We start from the raw sequence: 18,653 nt of genomic DNA, 5'->3' as shown, positions 1-18,653 counted from the left end.
ATGAAGGCAAGTTTTTAAAAGAGAAAAACACAATACAATTTGCGTGCGAATATTTTACCTCAACCATGTCTAGTTTCTCCTTACAGATCAAACAATGCTAATCTGACAGGTGCAGAGAAAAAGATACTTAATTGATGTAACACCAAGTTCTCAGAAGTATCATTACAAGAAATGTGCGGCAATCAGCCGGGAGAAAGTTTGGAATTCGAGTTAGTAACTTTTCATGGATTTGAATAAATGGTGAAATATAATTAGCTTTTTATTTTAGAGATGCAGGTAAGGCGAAGAACATAAGAAAACGTCTTTACTTTTCCTTGCGTGAATATGTAGCTGTATATTTATTCAAGGCATTTAAACTACACAGGGCACACTGTTGTTAATTCATTAAGTTAGAAACCTGTCGCGTTCAGTATCATGTTCGAGTCCGAATATACTGCTCTAGAATGGATTAGGGCGTTTCTTATTTTTGCGCAAAAAGCCGATAGAACCTTGATATATCTATAGACGCACTACTGAGTTTTTAAAAATGTACATGTTGTAGCAGCAAGTACTCTGCTGTCGCAAAAACGTGTTGTGAAAATGTTATATATATGAAAAAAAGCGATGGGAGTCTAAGAAATCCAATTGTTGCCAAAATCGAGGTAAACAGGTAACGGAAGAACTTTATGTCGAAAAAGCCTACTTGCAAATTAGCTTTTTCTTCAATATTGCCGGATGAAACATAATTAGTGAAATAGAAAATGTCTTGCATGATTAACGTGAATGCAAACATGACATTTTCCGTTTTGTAAATTGTGAATTCTGGAAACTCAGAAAGCTGCATACCAGCTGCAGTCAAGCACGATGAGTTTATAGAGGAGGTTTTTACTTGTAACAACAAACAAAGAAATTCCACATGAGAATATATCCCGGGAATATATCGTAGTAGTTTGTATGTTTGTAGCAAAACATAGGGAATGTCTGAAATTCGATAGCAAGTGCTCTGAGCATACACGCAGGGAGAATTTCGGAAACTTAATCAGTTTAAGGTGCTTCTTCTGTATCTGTTGTACTAAAGGTGTAAAATCATGGCTTAAGTCATTCGTTGGTGATAGAAGGATCATGTATTTGCCACTTCTTCTTGCTGTCATACTGTTAGCCGTTTTAACGCAGTAGTTCTTTTTTTGAATTCTTCAACATGCATTCGCCACTGATTCTTATATCTGGATACCTGACCAGGTGGTTCAAATTCAGCTGGAAGAGGGAGACAAACTTCTCAGCCCAGCAACAGAGGAAACAAACATACTTCAGGGCGTGGTCGAGGCATGCCCAGCAAGACCAGAGGGAGCGGCTCTAGATCAGCTGCAACATCTCAAGTTAGAAGACCTTCTGTTCCAAGGGGAGGTATTACCTCCAATCAATCCAATAGGAATGCAGGGCGTGGTTATACACCAGCTGGTCAGAGTTGGGGACTCAGCTCATCATTTTCGGGAGGTACTTCCTCATTTCATTTTCAATTAACGCCAAACTATAAATTAACGATCTACAGTTGCAACATGAGAAGAAGTCAAATCTTCTTCTAAATGTGTGTGCTCCCGTTTTTCTTTTCAGGTTTCAACCAATTTCCTTCAGGTAGCCACACTGGAGGGTAAGTTTTACAGAAATCTTCATTTGCTGCCAGCCCTCTGCTTTAATGCACCATTACCACTATACTGAGGTCATTTTTTCATCCTATTTTGTTAACTTTTACGACAGAGATGACAATGAGAACTGTGTGGTTTGTACCTGTGGGCAACCTGCAACAACATTAACTGTAAAGAAAGATGGACCTAACAAAGGTAAGTAACATGAACACTAGTTCCAGTAGCATATAGATATATGAAGTGGCTCGCAGGAACCCATAAAACAGTGAAAGTCTATCCCATGCTAGGAGAGATCAGTAGAAGTTAATCTTAAATGGCATACTGGTTCTGATTAGCGCCAGGTTCTTTGCATGGAGCAACATACAATGTTATTATTGTATGAATATTGCTACTCCATTTTGGCAAGATGTTAGTCTGTCAGATTATCCTGGCAGTTTGTCTGGTTGCCCTACAAATTTGTTGTTACTCATTTTATGGGCGAATCTTAACTGACGTCTTTGTTTACATTTTTCCTCATTAACATACGACTTTGCGCATAGAGGGCATCATGCTAGACACGATTTTACTAAGAAAACTTAAAGAGCTTGTGAAACTTAGTAAGTGGTGAAATTTTTGGCTCTTTGGGTGTATTATTCGAGGAGAGATTGACTTTCAAAAACATCAAAATTTCTGGATGGCAAAAGCGCTAATGAGCTCATACATTCTTTGTAAAATTTTGAGCTTTTAAACCCTCGTCGCACAAAAAGTATTCAATACATCGCGCTCAAATTCCTTGGGATAGTTAATCGTGCTGTGCCCTTTCAATATTCAGTATTAATCTCTTTGTGGCTCCATCAGAAACTGTATCGCTTATGGTAATGAGGCAAATGTTGTAAACAAAGATTCTCCTATACACCTGGGTAGAGAGAGGCACAGAGGGTAAATTGCATTGCTCAAGGAACACATTACAGCAAACCCAGTCAGTGCTCAAACCTGACACTCTTTGCAAAGAGTGCGATGGCTAACCTTCAGTAAAACTGAAAGGGACGTCATGTATTTGTCGCATAAGAAGGTTACCTTGATCAGGGAAGAAATAACAGTGCTGGTTTGATTTTAATTATTTACATTCAGGTGGACCGTTTTATAAATGTCCAAACAGAGATAATGGCTGTGGATTTTTCTTGTGGGCTGATGACGATTCAGGGAGTTCATCGTCATCATTTGGCCAAACTGCGCCTCTAATGACATCCAATAACTTCAACAGGAATAATGCAGGTACATGATCACTGTTGGTTGGTCCAGAGTTTTTTGTGCGAATTGAAGCTTTTTTCTATAAAAAAATTACTATCAAATAAACATTTTACGATAACTGCAGAAATTCTCGCGCGCGCATTGGCTAATCTTCATCGTCAATATGCGGACAGACACATGAATTTATAATTTATGCGATGCGTCAACGAGCGAGAGCGGACAATTTGACAATCTGTTATCTAAAAAACAGATTGACGTCAGTTTTTCATACGTCTGTCCTGTTATTGACAATGAATTTCATCATAACATTGTCAAAGTAGTCTGCGGATCCACGAGGCGATAGCCTCGTGGATCCACAGCTGCTTTGACAATGTTATGACGAAATTCATCGTCAATAACAAGACAGACGCATGACGTCAATTTGTTAAGTTTAACCAAAGTGGATAACACGATGAGCTAACGGTTAGATTATCACACGTCTGATTTGGCAGTCTAGGTTTGAGTGCTGGCAGGGGTCAGGATATTGTGTTCTTGGTGAAGGCAATGTAAGTTCCCCTGTGTGTTACTCCCACAATTCATTCCCTCTATTAAGGTGAAAATGGAAAATGTCTGCTTTTGAAAGTGCTCTTGTGTCTACATTGGGATCTTCTACTAATAAGTAAACTTTTCCTTACTTTAGGATTCAACTCTGGAAGAAACACAACTTTTACTGGAGTCAGGTGAGATACGATTTTTGATTAGACCATTTATACACGGGAAGTCAACACAAAATCTGTTCTGTGTCGTTTTTTTCTTTTTTTCTCACAAACTGCCTCATAATGTTTCTTTCATTGCAGTGGATCAATGAGAACAGACAGCTCTAATCCCTCTTGTCGCTGTAGCGTACCAGCTGTAAGGTATTACATTACACACTTAATATCTTTAGTTGTAGCTTACAACTACATGCATATGCGAACGTTCTCTGTTATGAAATACTGATCAACACATCGCCAATTGGACTACTAGTAATAAAGTAAGTAGTCTGGATAATTTATAGCAATTTGGCACGACGACAGATTAAAAATAGAGGTTTAAAGAGATTTGAGCAACATTTTCTTAAGAAAGCTTTTACTCTATTTTCACAGCAGCCTCACAATCATGCAAGTCCATCCATTAGCTTGTTGTATTCAAGTACCAATACTTGCAAGACATAACCAAAACTAACTTTCATTAAATTTGTCAGCCGCACAGTTTCCAAGGAAGGACCGAACAAGGGCCGGCCATTTTACTGTTGTGCTAAGCCGAGAGGGCAGGGTTGCGATTTCTTTGAATGGGGGGACACGTCATCAGCTGGCAGTAACGCATTCCAAACAGGACGATCAGCACCAACAAACAGTGGAGCGACAAAGAAAAGAAAGTGCGGCCTTTGCCACCAGGAAGGTAGGGATTTCTTTAATTTTGTTCAAAGAATTTTGCCTCTGCTCCAAAAACAGTGCTTGATTGGTAATAAAGAATTTCTGGCAACCTCAACAGTGGTAACTTTGTGAAAGTTAGAGTGGAAAGACTTGAAAGTGCCTGAACTTCATTTATCTTATAAAAGCAATGAAGAGGCAAAGTGTATTAGCAAACAAAAGCTGTTGCTTCAGTATTTTTTTCCTTATTTGCAGGTCACACCAAGAGGACCTGCCCCATGAACAGATAACACACAGCCGGAGTAGATATTCTGTCGCTAATAATATTGATCTGTTAACGCACAATGCAAATAAATTCCTTTACATCTCATGTCTCTGACAGGTGGGATGCCTCGATGAGTTCTTAGAACATTTCAGCTGTGGCTCAAAGCTTGATTCCACGTTTTACATCTTACTTTTATTACAATGTACATCCTGTAACTTCATGAAAGCACCAAGGACACTTATCAAATATGCATTATGCTTCAATGTACTTGCATTTCAATTATTTTAATGAAAACCATGTCTTATTGAACAATGAAAAAATGAGACGTACAAACTGGAGTATTCTTTTGTCTAGGATGAAAAATAAGTCGAGAATTCGGTTTATTGCTGATGCAGGTTAACCAGCAATCTGTACGTACTAATAACACCTCGACGATGTTCCAATCTTACCTTAGGGACGAGGATTTTATTGCGAGCAAGCTCTATTTATGTCAGTCATGTGTCACGGTTGTATTAAAATGACATTCCTTTTTTTGGCAGATCCAAATAATGCAGGTCTGATTGTTTTACCCAATGGCTCCCATCTAAATGTTCACTTGACACTGATGATTTAGTACTTAGCACGGTCAGACTTTACCCTGATCTTGGGCTTGTCGAGCCAATCTTTGTACCTTTAGATGGTTCGCAAAACTGGGACTGATTCAACTGTACTCGTCAAACTCTGTCACTCTACTGTGACTGAAATAGATAAGAGTAAGTTTGTCGCACTTGATCTGTTTTTGTTTTTGCAACTGTCAAATTTTAGGTTTATAAATGCGGAGGTCTCCAGCTCTTAAAATTATACGTATTGTAACAACCTCAGTTTCTGGATTAATAGTGATTGTTAATCTTGAGATGTACTCTCAGTCGTAGTTACTCCTGATCATAGGGGTGTACATTCGAGATAAACTTCGGATCAACTTGGGCCTATTCAACATCGTGAAATGAGGGGCTTGCGTCTATTCCATTTGAATATCTGCAGCCTAAGAAATAAGGTGGACGAGCTTCGACTGTTCTGCGAAACACACAAACCTCATGTGCTATCGATAAACGAAACATGGTTGGATGAGTCATTTTCAGACGAAGAAATTTGGCTTCCAGGCTTCAATTTACTGAGGAAAGATAGAAATTGCCATGGGGGTGGATTAGCAGTTTACATCGCTGAACACCTGAGCTTCAATCGACTGGACGAAGCAAATCCCGAACTAATGTGTGCAGATTTAGAAGCAATTTGGTTTGAATTGTCTCAACCGAAATCAAAGAAGCTGTTGGTTGGCTCTATTTACAGATCACCAAATTCGGATATTTCCGCTTTTAATTCGAGTTTGGAAAAGACCCTAAACAACCTTAAGAGTATCGGTGCGGAAACGGTACTCATGGGGGACTTAAATGTTGATTTCTCCAAATCAACAACATCTTATAAACACCTTCAACAGATAACCAAGTCATTTTGCCTAAAACAGTTAATCAAAGGATTTACAAGAGTAACGCAGCACACCAGAACTTTAATTGATTTATTTTTCACCTCAAGGCCAGAACTTTATTTCGCCGGTGTTGTACCAGTTGGTTTTTCTGACCATAGTGCTATTTTTGGGGTAAGAAAGCTACACAGGATGAAACGCCCTCCACCAAAAATTATTGAAACGAGAAATTATAAACATTATAATCCAGCATTGTTCCGTGACGACCTAAAACACATCCCATGGGAAATCATCGAACTCGAAGAAACACCAGAGGGTAGTTGGAACGTCTTTGAAGACCTTTTTCTAACAGCTGCCGACAAACACGCACCCATTGTTACGCGTCGCGCCCGTGGATATTCAGTGCCGTGGTTAACAAGCGATCTAAAGAAACTTATGCAAGAGCGTGATTACCACCACAAAAAGGCCCTAAGTACAAACAAAGAACAACATTGGAGCAATTATAAGCGGTTACGCAACACCATAAACACAAAAATGCGTTAAGAAAAAATTGACTATTATGCAAATCAACTGGCGGATGAAAAAGACCCAAAGGTGATGTGGCGAACTTTGCATAAAATCGTCCCCCAAAAAATCAAATCAGTACCTTCAAGCAGTGATGGTCTTACAGCCTCAAGATTCAATGGCTTTTTTACATCGATCGCAAACTCTCTGAGCAGCCATTTTGAACGTTGTACTCTGCCAAAAGTTATGTCAACTAGAGTTGAACAAGACTTTGTCCTTGAAGAGGTGTCATCCGGATTTGTTCAAAAAGAATTGCTCAAAATGAAGTCAACTAAAGCTACTGGCCTCGATGGAATTCCTGCTCGATTACTGAAAGATGCAGCAAATGAAATATCTAGACCAGTCGCCTACCTCATAAATTTAACAATTTCTACCTGTATGATACCATCTGAATGGAAAACTGCGAAGGTAACTCCAATATACAAATCGGGCGATAAGAGCGACCCAAATAATTATCGTCCGATTTCAGTCCTTCCGTTGATTTCTAAAGTAATGGAACGAGCAATTCAATCACAGCTTGTAGCATTTCTAATCAGAAACCATTCCTTGTCAGTGCATCAATCAGGATTCCGTAAGAAACACTCCACTGAAACAGCCACTGTACACTTTGTTGATCACATTTTAGAACAAATGGATAAACAGATGATTACCGGGTCTATTTTTATAGACCTAAAAAAAGCGTTCGATCTCGTTGACCACCTCTGCCTGCTCCACAAACTAGAACATTATGGAATTAGAGGGAAAAGTTTGAAATGGTTCGAAGACTACCTTACAGCTCGATCCCAGAAGGTCAAATACAACCAAGACGAATCATCGAGCTTAACTATTAGTTATGGGGTTCCCCAAGGATCCATACTGGGCCCGATACTATTTGTGATATACATCGATGATCTCCCGCAAAGTCTACTGAAGTCACAAATAGGCATGTATGCCGACGATACTGTTATATATTTCTCTGATTCCTGTCCAGATATCATCAAGCAGGTTCTTCAAAACGATCTTGCCAATGTTGAGAAATGGTTAGTAAGCAACAGGCTGATACTCAATCAGAGTAAAACTAAATGGATGCTGTTTGGAACTAGGCAAAAACTAGAACACTGTCCAGACTATAAAATAGAGCTTCACGGGAAAAACATTGACAGAGTATCAAGCTTCTGTTATTTAGGGGTAACACTAGATGAGAATCTTTCATGGAACGAACATGTAGAATTGATTTGTAAGAGAGTAAGAAAACGTCTCGGCCTGCTGTCACGCATACGACCCTACCTTACTCTAAAAGCTGCTAAATGCGTGTATAATTGTTTAGTTCAGCCGATTTTTGATTACACTAACACGGTATGGGATGGGCTGTCAATCGGTTGCAGTAACAGCTTGCAACGTCTGCAAAACAGAGCAGCACGCATTATACAAAGGAGGGCAACAACCGAAGGATCTTTTAAAATGTTAGGGTGGGTGGATTTGGAAACCCAAAGAAAAGCCCACAAATGCATTTTAGTTTTTAAATGTTTAACTAATTTAGCTCCTCCATATTTGTCGGATTATTTTATTAGAAATTGCAACGTTCATTCTTACAACACGAGGAAAAGGAACGACATGCACTTGCCGAAACCCAAGTTAACGCTAGGGAAAAGGACTTTCAGATACTCTGGTGCGCTTCATTTTAATAATTTACCCACTACAATAAAAGAAGCAACATCGCTCCCCATTTTTAAAAATCTTCTTAGACTTTATTTTAGAGAGTAGTTTTTATTTTAATTTTTTATAATTGTAAACGTTAATCTCTATGTATAGAAATTTAATGTAGTCTTAATTTACGCAGGGCCCCTTTTGATACCAGCCAAGTGCTGATTGGGCCACCCTGCCTAAATAAAGTTGACCTTGACCTTGAATACATCTTCCAACGACTTTCGCATGCGCAACGTAGAATTTCGAGAAATCATTTGGTTGCTACTTACATCCTACACAAATGCAGAGATCTCAATTAGAATGCATAACATTCCGAAAAGTAGCTACTTTTTCGCGCGAAATGGAGTTCTAACCCGCTACCTTTAACATGGAAGCAAAATGTTTCTAAAACATATTTTTGTTCGCAACGTTTATTGTTATTTGGTTATGAATCGGAATACACTGCAAAACGAAGTTACACAAAGATACGCCAGCAATTAATAATTCTGAAAACCATTAAAATTATAATACTTGAAAAAATGTTTGAAAAAAAACCCGAACGTTTTCGACATTATGTGATTGTCATCTTCAATATAATGTCAAACACGTTTGGTTTTTTGCTTTTTTAGTCTGCTAAACATGTTTAGCCTTGTAAAAATTTTTAATCGCAAGTAGATATTATGGACATCACAATACTTCTACATCATGTTTAAAAAGACCAGTTAAATAACAAAAAACCCAAAGGTTAATGTCTCTAGATAAACTGTTGGTGGTGATATCATTTACGAAGTCACTCTTGCGGCAGTCGTGGGATTACAATTTTGTCTTATATTTCGCAGTGTGTCTATGATAGCGTGTCGAATGTGTCTCATCTTCCAGCAGTAAATAACAGGATTCAGAGAGGAATTAAAGAACAACAGGGTCAGTGAGTAAAACCACAGACCATCTAAAGCGGTACTTGGCGCAGAGATCAAACTGGCAACTAGATAATAATAATTTGGCAAACTACAAACTAAAAACACAAGATATACGTAGAATGTACTGACGGCAGATTTTCTCTGCCTCGCAACACTTTCCATTTGGTTATTCTGTGCTACCTGTATTTGCTGGACTTGCATTTGTTTTGCGTGGCGTTGTACAGTGAAATAAATTTTGCAGTAAACAGTTGCTGTAATAATATAGCAAAAACTCATAATGATAATGGTGACGAGCTTGGCGATTTCATTTGAGGCCCAAAGCCAAATTGATGTAAGAAATGCACTAAAAACCCAAATTGAGATCACCACAGCAACAACACGCTTGTGAGTCACAAGTTCCTGATATCTAAGATGAAGATGAATAGCCAAGAATCTGTCGACACTTATGGCCAAAACACTAAAGAACGAAGAGTAAATAAATACGTATGAGGCTTCGTGAAGCAGGGTGCTGGTGGAATTAGCAGGACTGACCATCCGTGGGATATACAAAGGTTGGGTCAGCAAACCAACACAAAGATCAGAAACAGCAAGACTCAGGAGCAATGTTTTCAAAGGCTTTGGTACCAACGTAGTTTTCCTCATCGCGTGTATTGTTAAAATGTTCAACATGATGGCGGTGTAGGCTGAGAAAGCGTTGAACACACAGTTAACGATGACCGATGAGTAGAGTGGGTTAGTTTCGTTCATTGTACAGCTTGAACTTTGAAAAATGAGCGCTGAGCAATGTTACAGTGAAGTTGTACCGTGGGCTGAGTTGTAGACGAGACGGTTTGATCAAAAAATGATGTGGTGTTTGATGCTACTTCCGGTCTAGGATTGAATGATATATACGGGTACTAAACTGGCATCTGTTTTAACGTAAGAAAAAACAACAACAACAAAAAAAACACTTTTCTGTTCATTTTGCGCAACACTATGACAGGAAAACGAAGTTATCTATAGTAAAGTAATGAATGATACTGAACCTAAGGTATAGTTTAGATGTTCAAGTAGAGAATTTTGCGTTTTCCATAAAAGTTGTACGTTATAGAAATGTGCTGAATTTGAATTTTCATAACAACGAACGTCACAAAGCTAGCTTCGCACGCTCTTCTCATTTCTGAAATCGGACTAAGTTCCCTTTTACCCAAAGCAGAAATTGCAATTACCAATCGTTTTGAGCTTGAAGAAGTTAAACTAATATATTAAAATGGAAAATATCTGAAAGTAAGTCGTCATACAAAACCAAATGACTTTTCTAAACAAGCATCCTAATGATGCTCAGCTGGTGACTTGTTTACTTGTTTCACAAATAAACTTCCCTAACGTTATTCCAGTTTAGCTCAAAAACTGTTTTTGTCTTCTGCTCATCTCTTAATTTATTTTATAATACAAATTGATTATTTCTGCAAGAGAAACTATTTGTTCTTAAAGAAGAACGTGAGGAGTAAAGTTCCTTGTTAGTTAATTAAACCTTTCGTGTCGTGTTTCTGTGACAACCTCAGTTGTCTGGGACCTGTCCATTGGTAAATTGCCTCCTTTGAATAGAGTTTTACGGGTCAGAAGTTCATACTATGAGTTAGTTATGGGTGCGTGTATACCTATTAATTAGGAAAACAAGAATTTCGGGCCAAAATGAAAATTATACAAATTAGAAATTCAGCTGCCCTTTTATTTGGTCATTTCTCGTTCGTGTTTTCCGTATTTTACGAATATTTATCTTTGCAAGGGGCGTTCACTTTTGTAAGAAATTACAAATTGCAATAAAAACGTCGTTTACATTGTCGGTAAGTTTGATTGTCTTATTTAAAACAGGGGAAAAACGCATTTTACACGCAGACCATTTAGTCGCTCGTTTATTACACGCATTCTAATGAAGCTGAGATGGTCAAATATTTCGTTTTAGCCTAACGGGGCAGGCTACGCCGGTTATTTCAATTTTAGTGCAAAAATACTGAATTAATTATTTGAACCTTTAACATAATTGTAGAGCTGCTTTTCGTGACAGGAGTAAATGCCTCATAAAACGTAAAGATGTTTCGTGTTTGTTTGCTTCTACCTGTCATGTCAAACAATAGTCACGGAACATCTGACTGATAAACTGCTTTAAGAAGAGTTATGCGGTTAAACACCAAAAGTTCGACTAAATTATGATATGATAGCCCTTCGTTCATTTATGCTTTATGAAGAAACTGGGAATTAAACACGATGCAATTACCAAATCTCTTCCAGTCTTGTCTATTCAGTTGCGTGCGAAAATTTCACCGTAACTGTAGTTTCCCTCTTTCACAGATTAGACAGGTGCGTGGATAATTGAAGATCTTTTGATATACTTTTATAACCCTGAAATTCGCAGGACGTCCAACAAAACAAATGCACAACAACGTGTTTGTAGACCCAGATAATACATGCTTGATTGTTAACCTTTAATAGCTTTTAATATATATTTTATTTTAAGAAGTTTTAACAAAGGATCCACCTCCTTAAACTCCCTCTCAGGGTGTCTTTTATTAATCCCTGAATAAAGTCTTGTGTGTATAGTGACTATGTATTGTTTTATCCAATGGCTCCCATCTAATGTTTCTCTTTACTAATTACTCACTGATGATTTAGTACTTTTTACGGTCAGACGTCCTATCTAGATGAACTGTTGCTGGCGATCATATCATTTATTAAGTTACACTTCGCGCGGTCCCGGGATTACAATTTGTTTAGTTTTGACTTGGAAATATATGTCGCAGTGTGTCTATGATAGCGTGGCGAATGTGTCTCATCTTCCAGCAGTAAAGAACAGGATTCAGAGACGAATTAAGGAATGTTAGTGTCCCTGCGTATAGCAACAGATCAGTTAAAGCGGAGCTCTGAGGAGAAATCACACTGAGCTGGCAACCAGAGCGCAATAGGTTGGCAAACAACAAACTAAAATCACGAGAAATACGTGGAATGTACTGACAGCAGATTTTCTCTGCCTCGCAGCACTTTCCATTTGGCTATTCTGTGTTACATGTATTTGTTGGGCTTGCATTTGTTTTTTGTGGCGTCGTACAGTGAAATATATTTTGCAATTGGCAATCCCTGTAATAATGAAACAGACCCCGAAAATAATGACAACTGTGACATCGTTTTGAACTCAAAAACAAAGATAATGGCCCATAAAGTACACTGAAAAACCAAAATGCGATGACCACAGCAGAAACTCGCTTGTGAGTCACAAGTTCCTGATATCTGAGATGAAGATGACGGCCAAGAATCTGTCAACACTTATGGCCACAACACTGAAGAATGACGCAACAGTGAATATAATTTGGCCGACGTTAAACGTGATGTGTGTGAAATAAGTAGGATTTACCATCCTTACGATGAACAAAGGTTGAGCGAGTAAACCAACACCAAAATCAGAAACAGCAAGATTCAGGAGCAATGTTTTCAAAGGCTTTGGTAACGACGAAGTTTTCCGCATCGCATAGATTGTTAAAATTTTTCAACATGATGGCGGTGTAGGCTGAGAAAGAGTTGAACACACAATTAACGATTACCGATGAGTAGAGTGGGTGAGCTTCATTTATTATACAGCTTTGAAAAAGAGCGCTAAGCGATGTTATGTACGATGAAATTGTACCGTATGTTAATAGGCTGGCCAAGTTACTGAGCAAGAGATAGGTGAATATTGAAAGATGTATGGTTGGTTTGAGTGCTTTATTACGACTTCCCGTCACAGAAAGCGAATAATATTAAAGCTGGCATATCTGTTTTCATGTAAAAATAAATATCAGTTGAAACCAGGCAACCTTTGGCATTCTTGTTTAAATTAATGAGTCAATTTTCGTTTTACGAAAACGAAGATTTTAGTAAAATGATAAGTGCTTTTCAAGGCTTATTGGAAAAATTGAAAAACTGGTTTTGTGTTTCTCATTAAAATGGAAGTTAGCAAAAGGCGTTGAATTTTAATTGTAATTTTCATAACAACGAGGCGAACTGTTTGTGTAAGTCAACTCGCCACCATTATGCCAAGTTCGCACAAAAATAATTTTCAACACTTTTTATTCTTTTTGCCTACCACTCATTCCCTAATTTTTATCATGATACAAATGAACGCTTCCTGCGAGACAAGTCATTTTTGTAAAAAGCATTTCGTGATGAGTAAAGTTCTTTTTTCATTAGTTCATTATGTTTTTATGTGCCATATGTTTTTGTGACAGCCTTTGTTGTCTGTGATCAGTCCTTTTGAAACCTGATTAGCTGCTTTGACTGGGGTTTGACGCATGAAGAGAGATGAGTCGGTATTATTCAGCCAGGAGTTACGAATAGACATAAAAAGTAAACAAGGAAAAACAGCAAGCAAGCAAATTCCCTGCGGAAATTGGAATCGAACCTTACCAATTCAGACGCTCTTTCAGTCTTTTCCCTTTCGTATAAGCAAATAATGTCCAAGAAAAACTTTCCAAGCATAATTTCGCGCCAAATAGAAATTATTGTGTTTATAATTTCCAATATTTTTTCGGAACAAGCGAAATCTTTTCAAAGTTGGGGAATATATATCATTCGGATATTCCCCAGTATTCAGTCGCATCACCAGTTTAGATCAATCACCTGCAAGCGAATATATTTGAAGAATTATAATGCATGACAACGTCGAAAATGTCGTTAGTATGCGAAACATTCTAAAACATAAAAGGAAATTACTTCTTAAACACATTTAGGGGGGACATTATCCTTTTGCAACGTTTATTTTATTTAGTTACGAATTTAGAGGAAGAAACGAAGAAAAAAAGATGAGCCAGCTAGAAATTATTCTTAGAAACATAAGCTGGTTATAATCTTTTTACATATCATCTGTATAAACAGACTATCGTTCAATTGTTGCACTTACAAGATGGAAATTATCTTTACTGACTTCCTCATTATTTCCTATTGCTAATCGTATGAATGCGAGTGGAATTAAGGATTTACACTATGAGTGATATTTGAAAATTTTCTCAAAATTGCAGGAGCCTTTGGGCGGGCGTTATTTGAAAGAATTTTAAAATATCACGAGTAGTGTAAATCCTTAATTGCTCGAGCTCATTTATTATACAACTGAGAAATTGCGAACGAGCTCGCGTAATTTAAATTAAGAATTAACGATAAACTGGCCTGCTCTCAGCCGATCACAATGAACTAATTTTCCCAGTTATATAATAAATTGTAAAATTAGCTCGGGTAACAGGTTGCTCTGCAGTACAATATCCTCCTCAATATAGTAAGAGAAGAGAAGAGAAGTGAAGAGAAGAGAAGAGAAGAGAAGACACAAGAAGAGAAGAGAAGAGACAAGAAGAGAAGAGAAGAGACTAGAAGAGAAGAGAAGAGACAAGAAGAGAAGAGAAGAGACAAGAAGAGAAGAGAAGAGACAAGAAGAGAAGAGAAGAGACAAGAAGAGAAGAGAAGAGACAAGAAGAGAAGAAAAGAGAAGAGAAGAGAAGAGAAGAAAAGAGAAGAGAAGAGAAGAGAAGAGAAGAGACAAGAAGAGAAGAGAAGAGACAAGAAGAGAAGAAAAGAGAAGAGAAGAAAGGAGAAGAGAAGAGAAGAGAAGGGAAGTGAAGAGAAGAGAAGAAAAGAGAAGAGAAGAGAAGAGAAGAGAAGAAAATAGATGAGAAGAGAAAAGAAGAGAAGAGAAGAGACAAGAAGAGAAGAAAAGAGAAGAGAAGAGAAGAGAAGAAAAGAGAAGAGAAGAGAAGAGAAGAGACAAGAAGAGAAGAGAAGGGACAAGAAGAGAAGAAAAGAGAAGAGAAGAAAGGAGAAGAGAAGAGAAGAGAAGGGAAGTGAAGAGAAGAGAAGAAAAGAGAAGAGAAGAGAAGAGAAGAGAAGAGAAGAAAATAGATGAGAAGAGAAAAGAAGAGAAGAGAAGAGACAAGAAGAGAAGAAAAGAGAAGAGAAGAGAAGAGAAGAAAAGAGAAGAGAAGAGAAGAGAAGAGAAGAGACAAGAAGAGAAGAGAAGGGACAAGAAGAGAAGAAAAGAGAAGAGAAGAAAGGAGAAGAGAAGAGAAGAGAAGGGAAGTGAAGAGAAGAGAAGAAAAGAGAAGAGAAGAGAAGAGAAGAGAAGAGAAGAGAAGAGAAGAGAAGAAAATAGATGAGAAGAGAAAAGAAGAGCCTTTTCTTTAAGTCCCATCATCAGGACCTTTAATGAAAGGTAGAAACAAGAAGTACATATTATATATAAACACACAAGTCGCTACGTTCTGCTACGCACTATACAAGATCTTTGCGTTTTACTCGTAATTTATATTTTGCAAACTCGTTCCATGGTCCTGGAGTAGTTTCATATAGCTTTTTCCTTTCACGGTCGTCTTCAATCGGTGTTTCTCAGTAATTCTAGATCTTTCGTGTATGCCAGTGTAACATCAGTTCAAATACAACGTACTGATGTTCAAAAGCAGCTAGCGTGTCTTACAGTTACGAATAAGCGAGTAACTCATTTGCATACAAAACTCCGCTACAATTGCGCCTGGTGACTGGCTGATTGATAAGACTTCCGATTACGAGTGAGCGAGTAACTGATTTGCATACAGTACTCCGCTACAATTGTGCCTGGTGATTGGCTGATTGATAAGACTTCCGGTTACGAGTGAGCGAGTAACTGATTTGCATACAGTACTCCGCTACAATTGTGCCTGGTGATTGGCTGATTGATAAGACTTCCGGTTACGAGTGAGCGAGTGACTGATTTGCATAAAGTACTCCGCTACAATTGCGCCTGGTGATTGGCTGATTGATAGGACTTCCGATTACGAGTGAGCGAGTAACTGATTTGCATACAGTACTCCGCTACAATTGCGCCTGGTGATTGGCTGATTGATAAGACTTCCGATTACGAGTGAGCAAGTGACTGATTTGCATACAGTACTCCGCTACAATTGCGCCTGGTGATTGGCTGATTGATAAGACTTCCGATTACGAGTGAGCGAGTGACTGATTTGCATACAGTACTCCGCTACAATTGCGCCTGGCGATTGGCTGATTGATAGGACTTCCGATTACGAGTGAGCGAGTAACTGATTTGCATACAGTACTCCGCTACAATTGCGCCTGGTGATTGGCTGATTGATAAGACTTCCGATTACGAGTGAGCGAGTGACTGATTTGCATACAGTACTCCGCTACAATTGCGCCTGGTGATTGGCTGATTGATAAGACTTCCGATTACGAGTGAGCGAGTGACTGATTTGCATACAGTACTCCGCTACAATTGCGCCTGGCGATTGGCTGATTGATAAGACTTCCGGTTACGAGTGAGGGAGTAACTGATTTGCATACAGTACTCCGCTATAATTGTGCCTGGTGATTGGCTGATTGATAAGACTTCCGGTTACGAGTGAGCGAGTGACTGATTTGCATACAGTACTCCGCTACAATTGCGCCTGGCGATTGGCTGATTGACCAAGTGAGTGAGTGACTGATTTGCATAAAAATCCCTGCTATATCTCAATCATCATCATCATCATCATCATCATTATCTCGACAACAATTCAAAACCGTTGCGTGGGCAATATTTCATTTTTTTGTAATTTAGATGTCATTTACATTCTTTTAAGTTTATTTTTTCACACGCCTATGGTATTTTAGTGTCTAAATTTTTTCACTCTTTTGGTATTTACTTCTATTCACACAGAAACATATTTTATTCGTTAAAGACCATAGACTGATGGCCCGAAGCTTATGTTTTTAATCTTTTCAACCAGACAACGTTTATACTTCTTTTAACATCGTGTATTAAGAGACTTAAGTCTATCTGATGTTCGCAGATTTTGCTTCCATCAAAAAGTTAAAATTACTAAAAATTACTTTCTTGGTCGAGATGAACTGTTAGTAGTCGTTATGACGTTTCTAAACTTACTCTTATAGGAGAACTGTCTAGTTTTGTCTTAATAATATGCTTCGCAGCACGTCTATCACAGCGTGTCGAATGTGTCTTATTTTCCAGCAGTAAATAACAGGATTCAGAGAGGAATTAAGAAACATCAGCGTAAAAGCTTCGTTTTATTCACATATTCTTAATATGAAGAGTGGTTCTCTTCATACAGAAAGTTTCAGGCGTATACAACTTTCTGCTTTTAGATACTCATTAATTAAAAACTGCCTTGCGGGCCCGAAAAGTTCCAGGACTTTCGAGAAACAGACCCGTGACTACAGTAAGTTAACCTGGCTTCAGCCTGCGATCCAATCGAAAACCAGTACCTGGGCAGCGGCCAGCTTCTTAAAAAAACGTGTGCTAGACAAGCTTTAAACCTGAGCCCGCGATATCGTCACGTCGTACTGGTGAGCGGATACTTTGTTTTGACAGTTATCAATTGACCATAACATGGATTTCCAATATCAAAGATGTAGCTGTAAACCAAGGCTGCATGTTTCGGTCAACCTGCCAGAGTATGGCCGCCATGTTGCGCCTGCGTCGTCGTCTCACGTAGGCGCCCATGCACGAGCAAACCGCTAGCCATGATGACCATGAAAAAAAAAAAGCGATTCACGGTTTCCTATGAGTATGGTGCTCCGCTTGCTGGCCCCTCGTGCCGCCGGAGCCCTGCTATAAAGTTACTCTAACAGCAGTGCTATTTTGTTCGATCATTGTCCAGTTACAATTTTGTTCAGTTTTGTCTTAGAAATATGCCTCGCAATGTGTTTATGATAGCGCGTCGAATGTGTCTCATCTTCCAGTAGTAAATAACAGGATTCAGAGAGGAATTGAGGAAAAAGAGGGTCAGTGAGTAAAAAAGCAAGCCATTTAAAGCTGAACTTTGCGGACATATCAAACGGGCGACCCGAGCGCAAAAAAAGTCTGGCAAACAACAAACTAAAAACATGAGATATACGTATAAAGTATTGACAGCAGACTTTCTCTGCCACGCAGCACTTTCTATTTGGCTGTTCTGTGCTACCTGTATCTGTTGGCAATGAATTTGGTCTGAATGGCGTCTTACAGTAAAATAAATTCTGCAATAAATAATTCCCGTAATAATATAGCCAACACTTTGGGTGATGAGGTCGACGAGCAGGATGCCATCAAGGGAGATCCAAAACTCGATTGATGTAAGAAAAGCGCTAAAAACCCAAATTGAGATCACCACAGCTACAACACGCTTGTGAGTCACAAGTTCCTGATATCTGAGATGAAGATGAACGGCCAGGAACCTGTCGACACTTATGGCCACAACACTAAAGAATGAAGCACTAGCAAATAAAGGTGAGATCATATTAAACGCGGTGTTTGTGAAATAGGCAGGATTGGCCATTACAGCGATGTACGAAGGTTGAACCAGTAAACCAACACCAAGATCAGAAACAGCAAGACTCAGGAGCAATGTTCTCAAAGGCTTTGGCAACGACGAAGTTTTTATCATCGCGTGTATTGTTAAAATGTTCAACATGATGGCGGTGTAGGCTGAGAAAGCGTTGAACACACAGTTAACGACGTACGTTGAGTAAAGTGGGTCAGCTTCGTTCATTTTACAGCTTGAACTTTGAAAAAGA

General features: G+C 38.6%; 4 protein-coding genes across 5 annotated transcripts; 2 read left to right on the top strand and 2 right to left on the bottom strand.

Annotated features, from left to right (window-relative positions):
- The first annotated feature begins 1,209 nt into the window (after nt 1-1,209).
- LOC149112802 (DNA topoisomerase 3-alpha-like) lies at nt 1,210-5,046 on the top strand. Of its 2 annotated transcripts, XM_089288624.1 has the most exons (8): nt 1,210-1,473; nt 1,591-1,627; nt 1,735-1,817; nt 2,733-2,876; nt 3,532-3,571; nt 3,689-3,748; nt 4,075-4,271; nt 4,499-5,046. In XM_089288624.1, the coding sequence occupies exons 1-8, from the start codon at nt 1,305-1,307 to the stop codon at nt 4,531-4,533; spliced, it is 765 nt and encodes a 254-aa protein (XP_089144750.1). In that variant the 5' UTR covers nt 1,210-1,304; the 3' UTR covers nt 4,534-5,046. The 2 variants fall into 2 exon arrangements, with proteins under 2 accessions (XP_089144750.1, XP_089144751.1); XM_089288625.1 differs by lacking the exon at nt 2,733-2,876.
- A 444-nt stretch (nt 5,047-5,490) lies between these two features.
- LOC149112801 (uncharacterized) lies at nt 5,491-6,510 on the top strand. Its single transcript, XM_089289376.1, has one exon. The coding sequence runs from the start codon at nt 5,491-5,493 to the stop codon at nt 6,508-6,510; it is 1,020 nt and encodes a 339-aa protein (XP_089145502.1).
- A 2,101-nt stretch (nt 6,511-8,611) lies between these two features.
- LOC149112800 (adenosine receptor A2b-like) lies at nt 8,612-10,273 on the bottom strand. The gene has a single exon (XM_089288623.1). The coding sequence runs from the start codon at nt 9,858-9,860 to the stop codon at nt 8,979-8,981; it is 882 nt and encodes a 293-aa protein (XP_089144749.1). The 5' UTR covers nt 9,861-10,273; the 3' UTR covers nt 8,612-8,978.
- Nucleotides 10,274-16,948: 6,675 nt separating this feature from the next.
- LOC149112799 (beta-4C adrenergic receptor-like) lies at nt 16,949-18,644 on the bottom strand. Its single transcript, XM_089289795.1, has one exon. The coding sequence runs from the start codon at nt 18,626-18,628 to the stop codon at nt 17,771-17,773; it is 858 nt and encodes a 285-aa protein (XP_089145921.1). The 5' UTR covers nt 18,629-18,644; the 3' UTR covers nt 16,949-17,770.
- Between the last annotated feature and the right edge of the window lie 9 nt (nt 18,645-18,653).

The sequence above is a fragment of the Orbicella faveolata genome, unplaced genomic scaffold (assembly GCF_042242905.1).
Source record: "Orbicella faveolata isolate gen_17 unplaced genomic scaffold, um_ofav_v1 contig_2, whole genome shotgun sequence".
NCBI lineage: Eukaryota > Metazoa > Cnidaria > Anthozoa > Scleractinia > Merulinidae > Orbicella > Orbicella faveolata.
Note: the sequence above shows the minus strand (reverse complement) of the source record. Positions and strands in the feature narration are given on the sequence as shown.

Coding starts and splice junctions, on each gene's coding strand:
- LOC149112802 (XM_089288624.1), top strand. CDS start 1,305: ATGCCCAGCAAGACCAGAGGGAGCGGCTCTAGATCAGCTGCAACATCT. Junction 1,628..1,734: donor TCAGGTAGCCACACTGGAGG/GTAAGTTTTACA, acceptor CTTTTACGACAG/AGATGACAATGAGAACTGTG. Junction 4,272..4,498: donor CGGCCTTTGCCACCAGGAAG/GTAGGGATTTCT, acceptor CCTTATTTGCAG/GTCACACCAAGAGGACCTGC.
- LOC149112801 (XM_089289376.1), top strand. CDS start 5,491: ATGAGGGGCTTGCGTCTATTCCATTTGAATATCTGCAGCCTAAGAAAT.
- LOC149112800 (XM_089288623.1), bottom strand. CDS start 9,860: ATGAACGAAACTAACCCACTCTACTCATCGGTCATCGTTAACTGTGTG.
- LOC149112799 (XM_089289795.1), bottom strand. CDS start 18,628: ATGAACGAAGCTGACCCACTTTACTCAACGTACGTCGTTAACTGTGTG.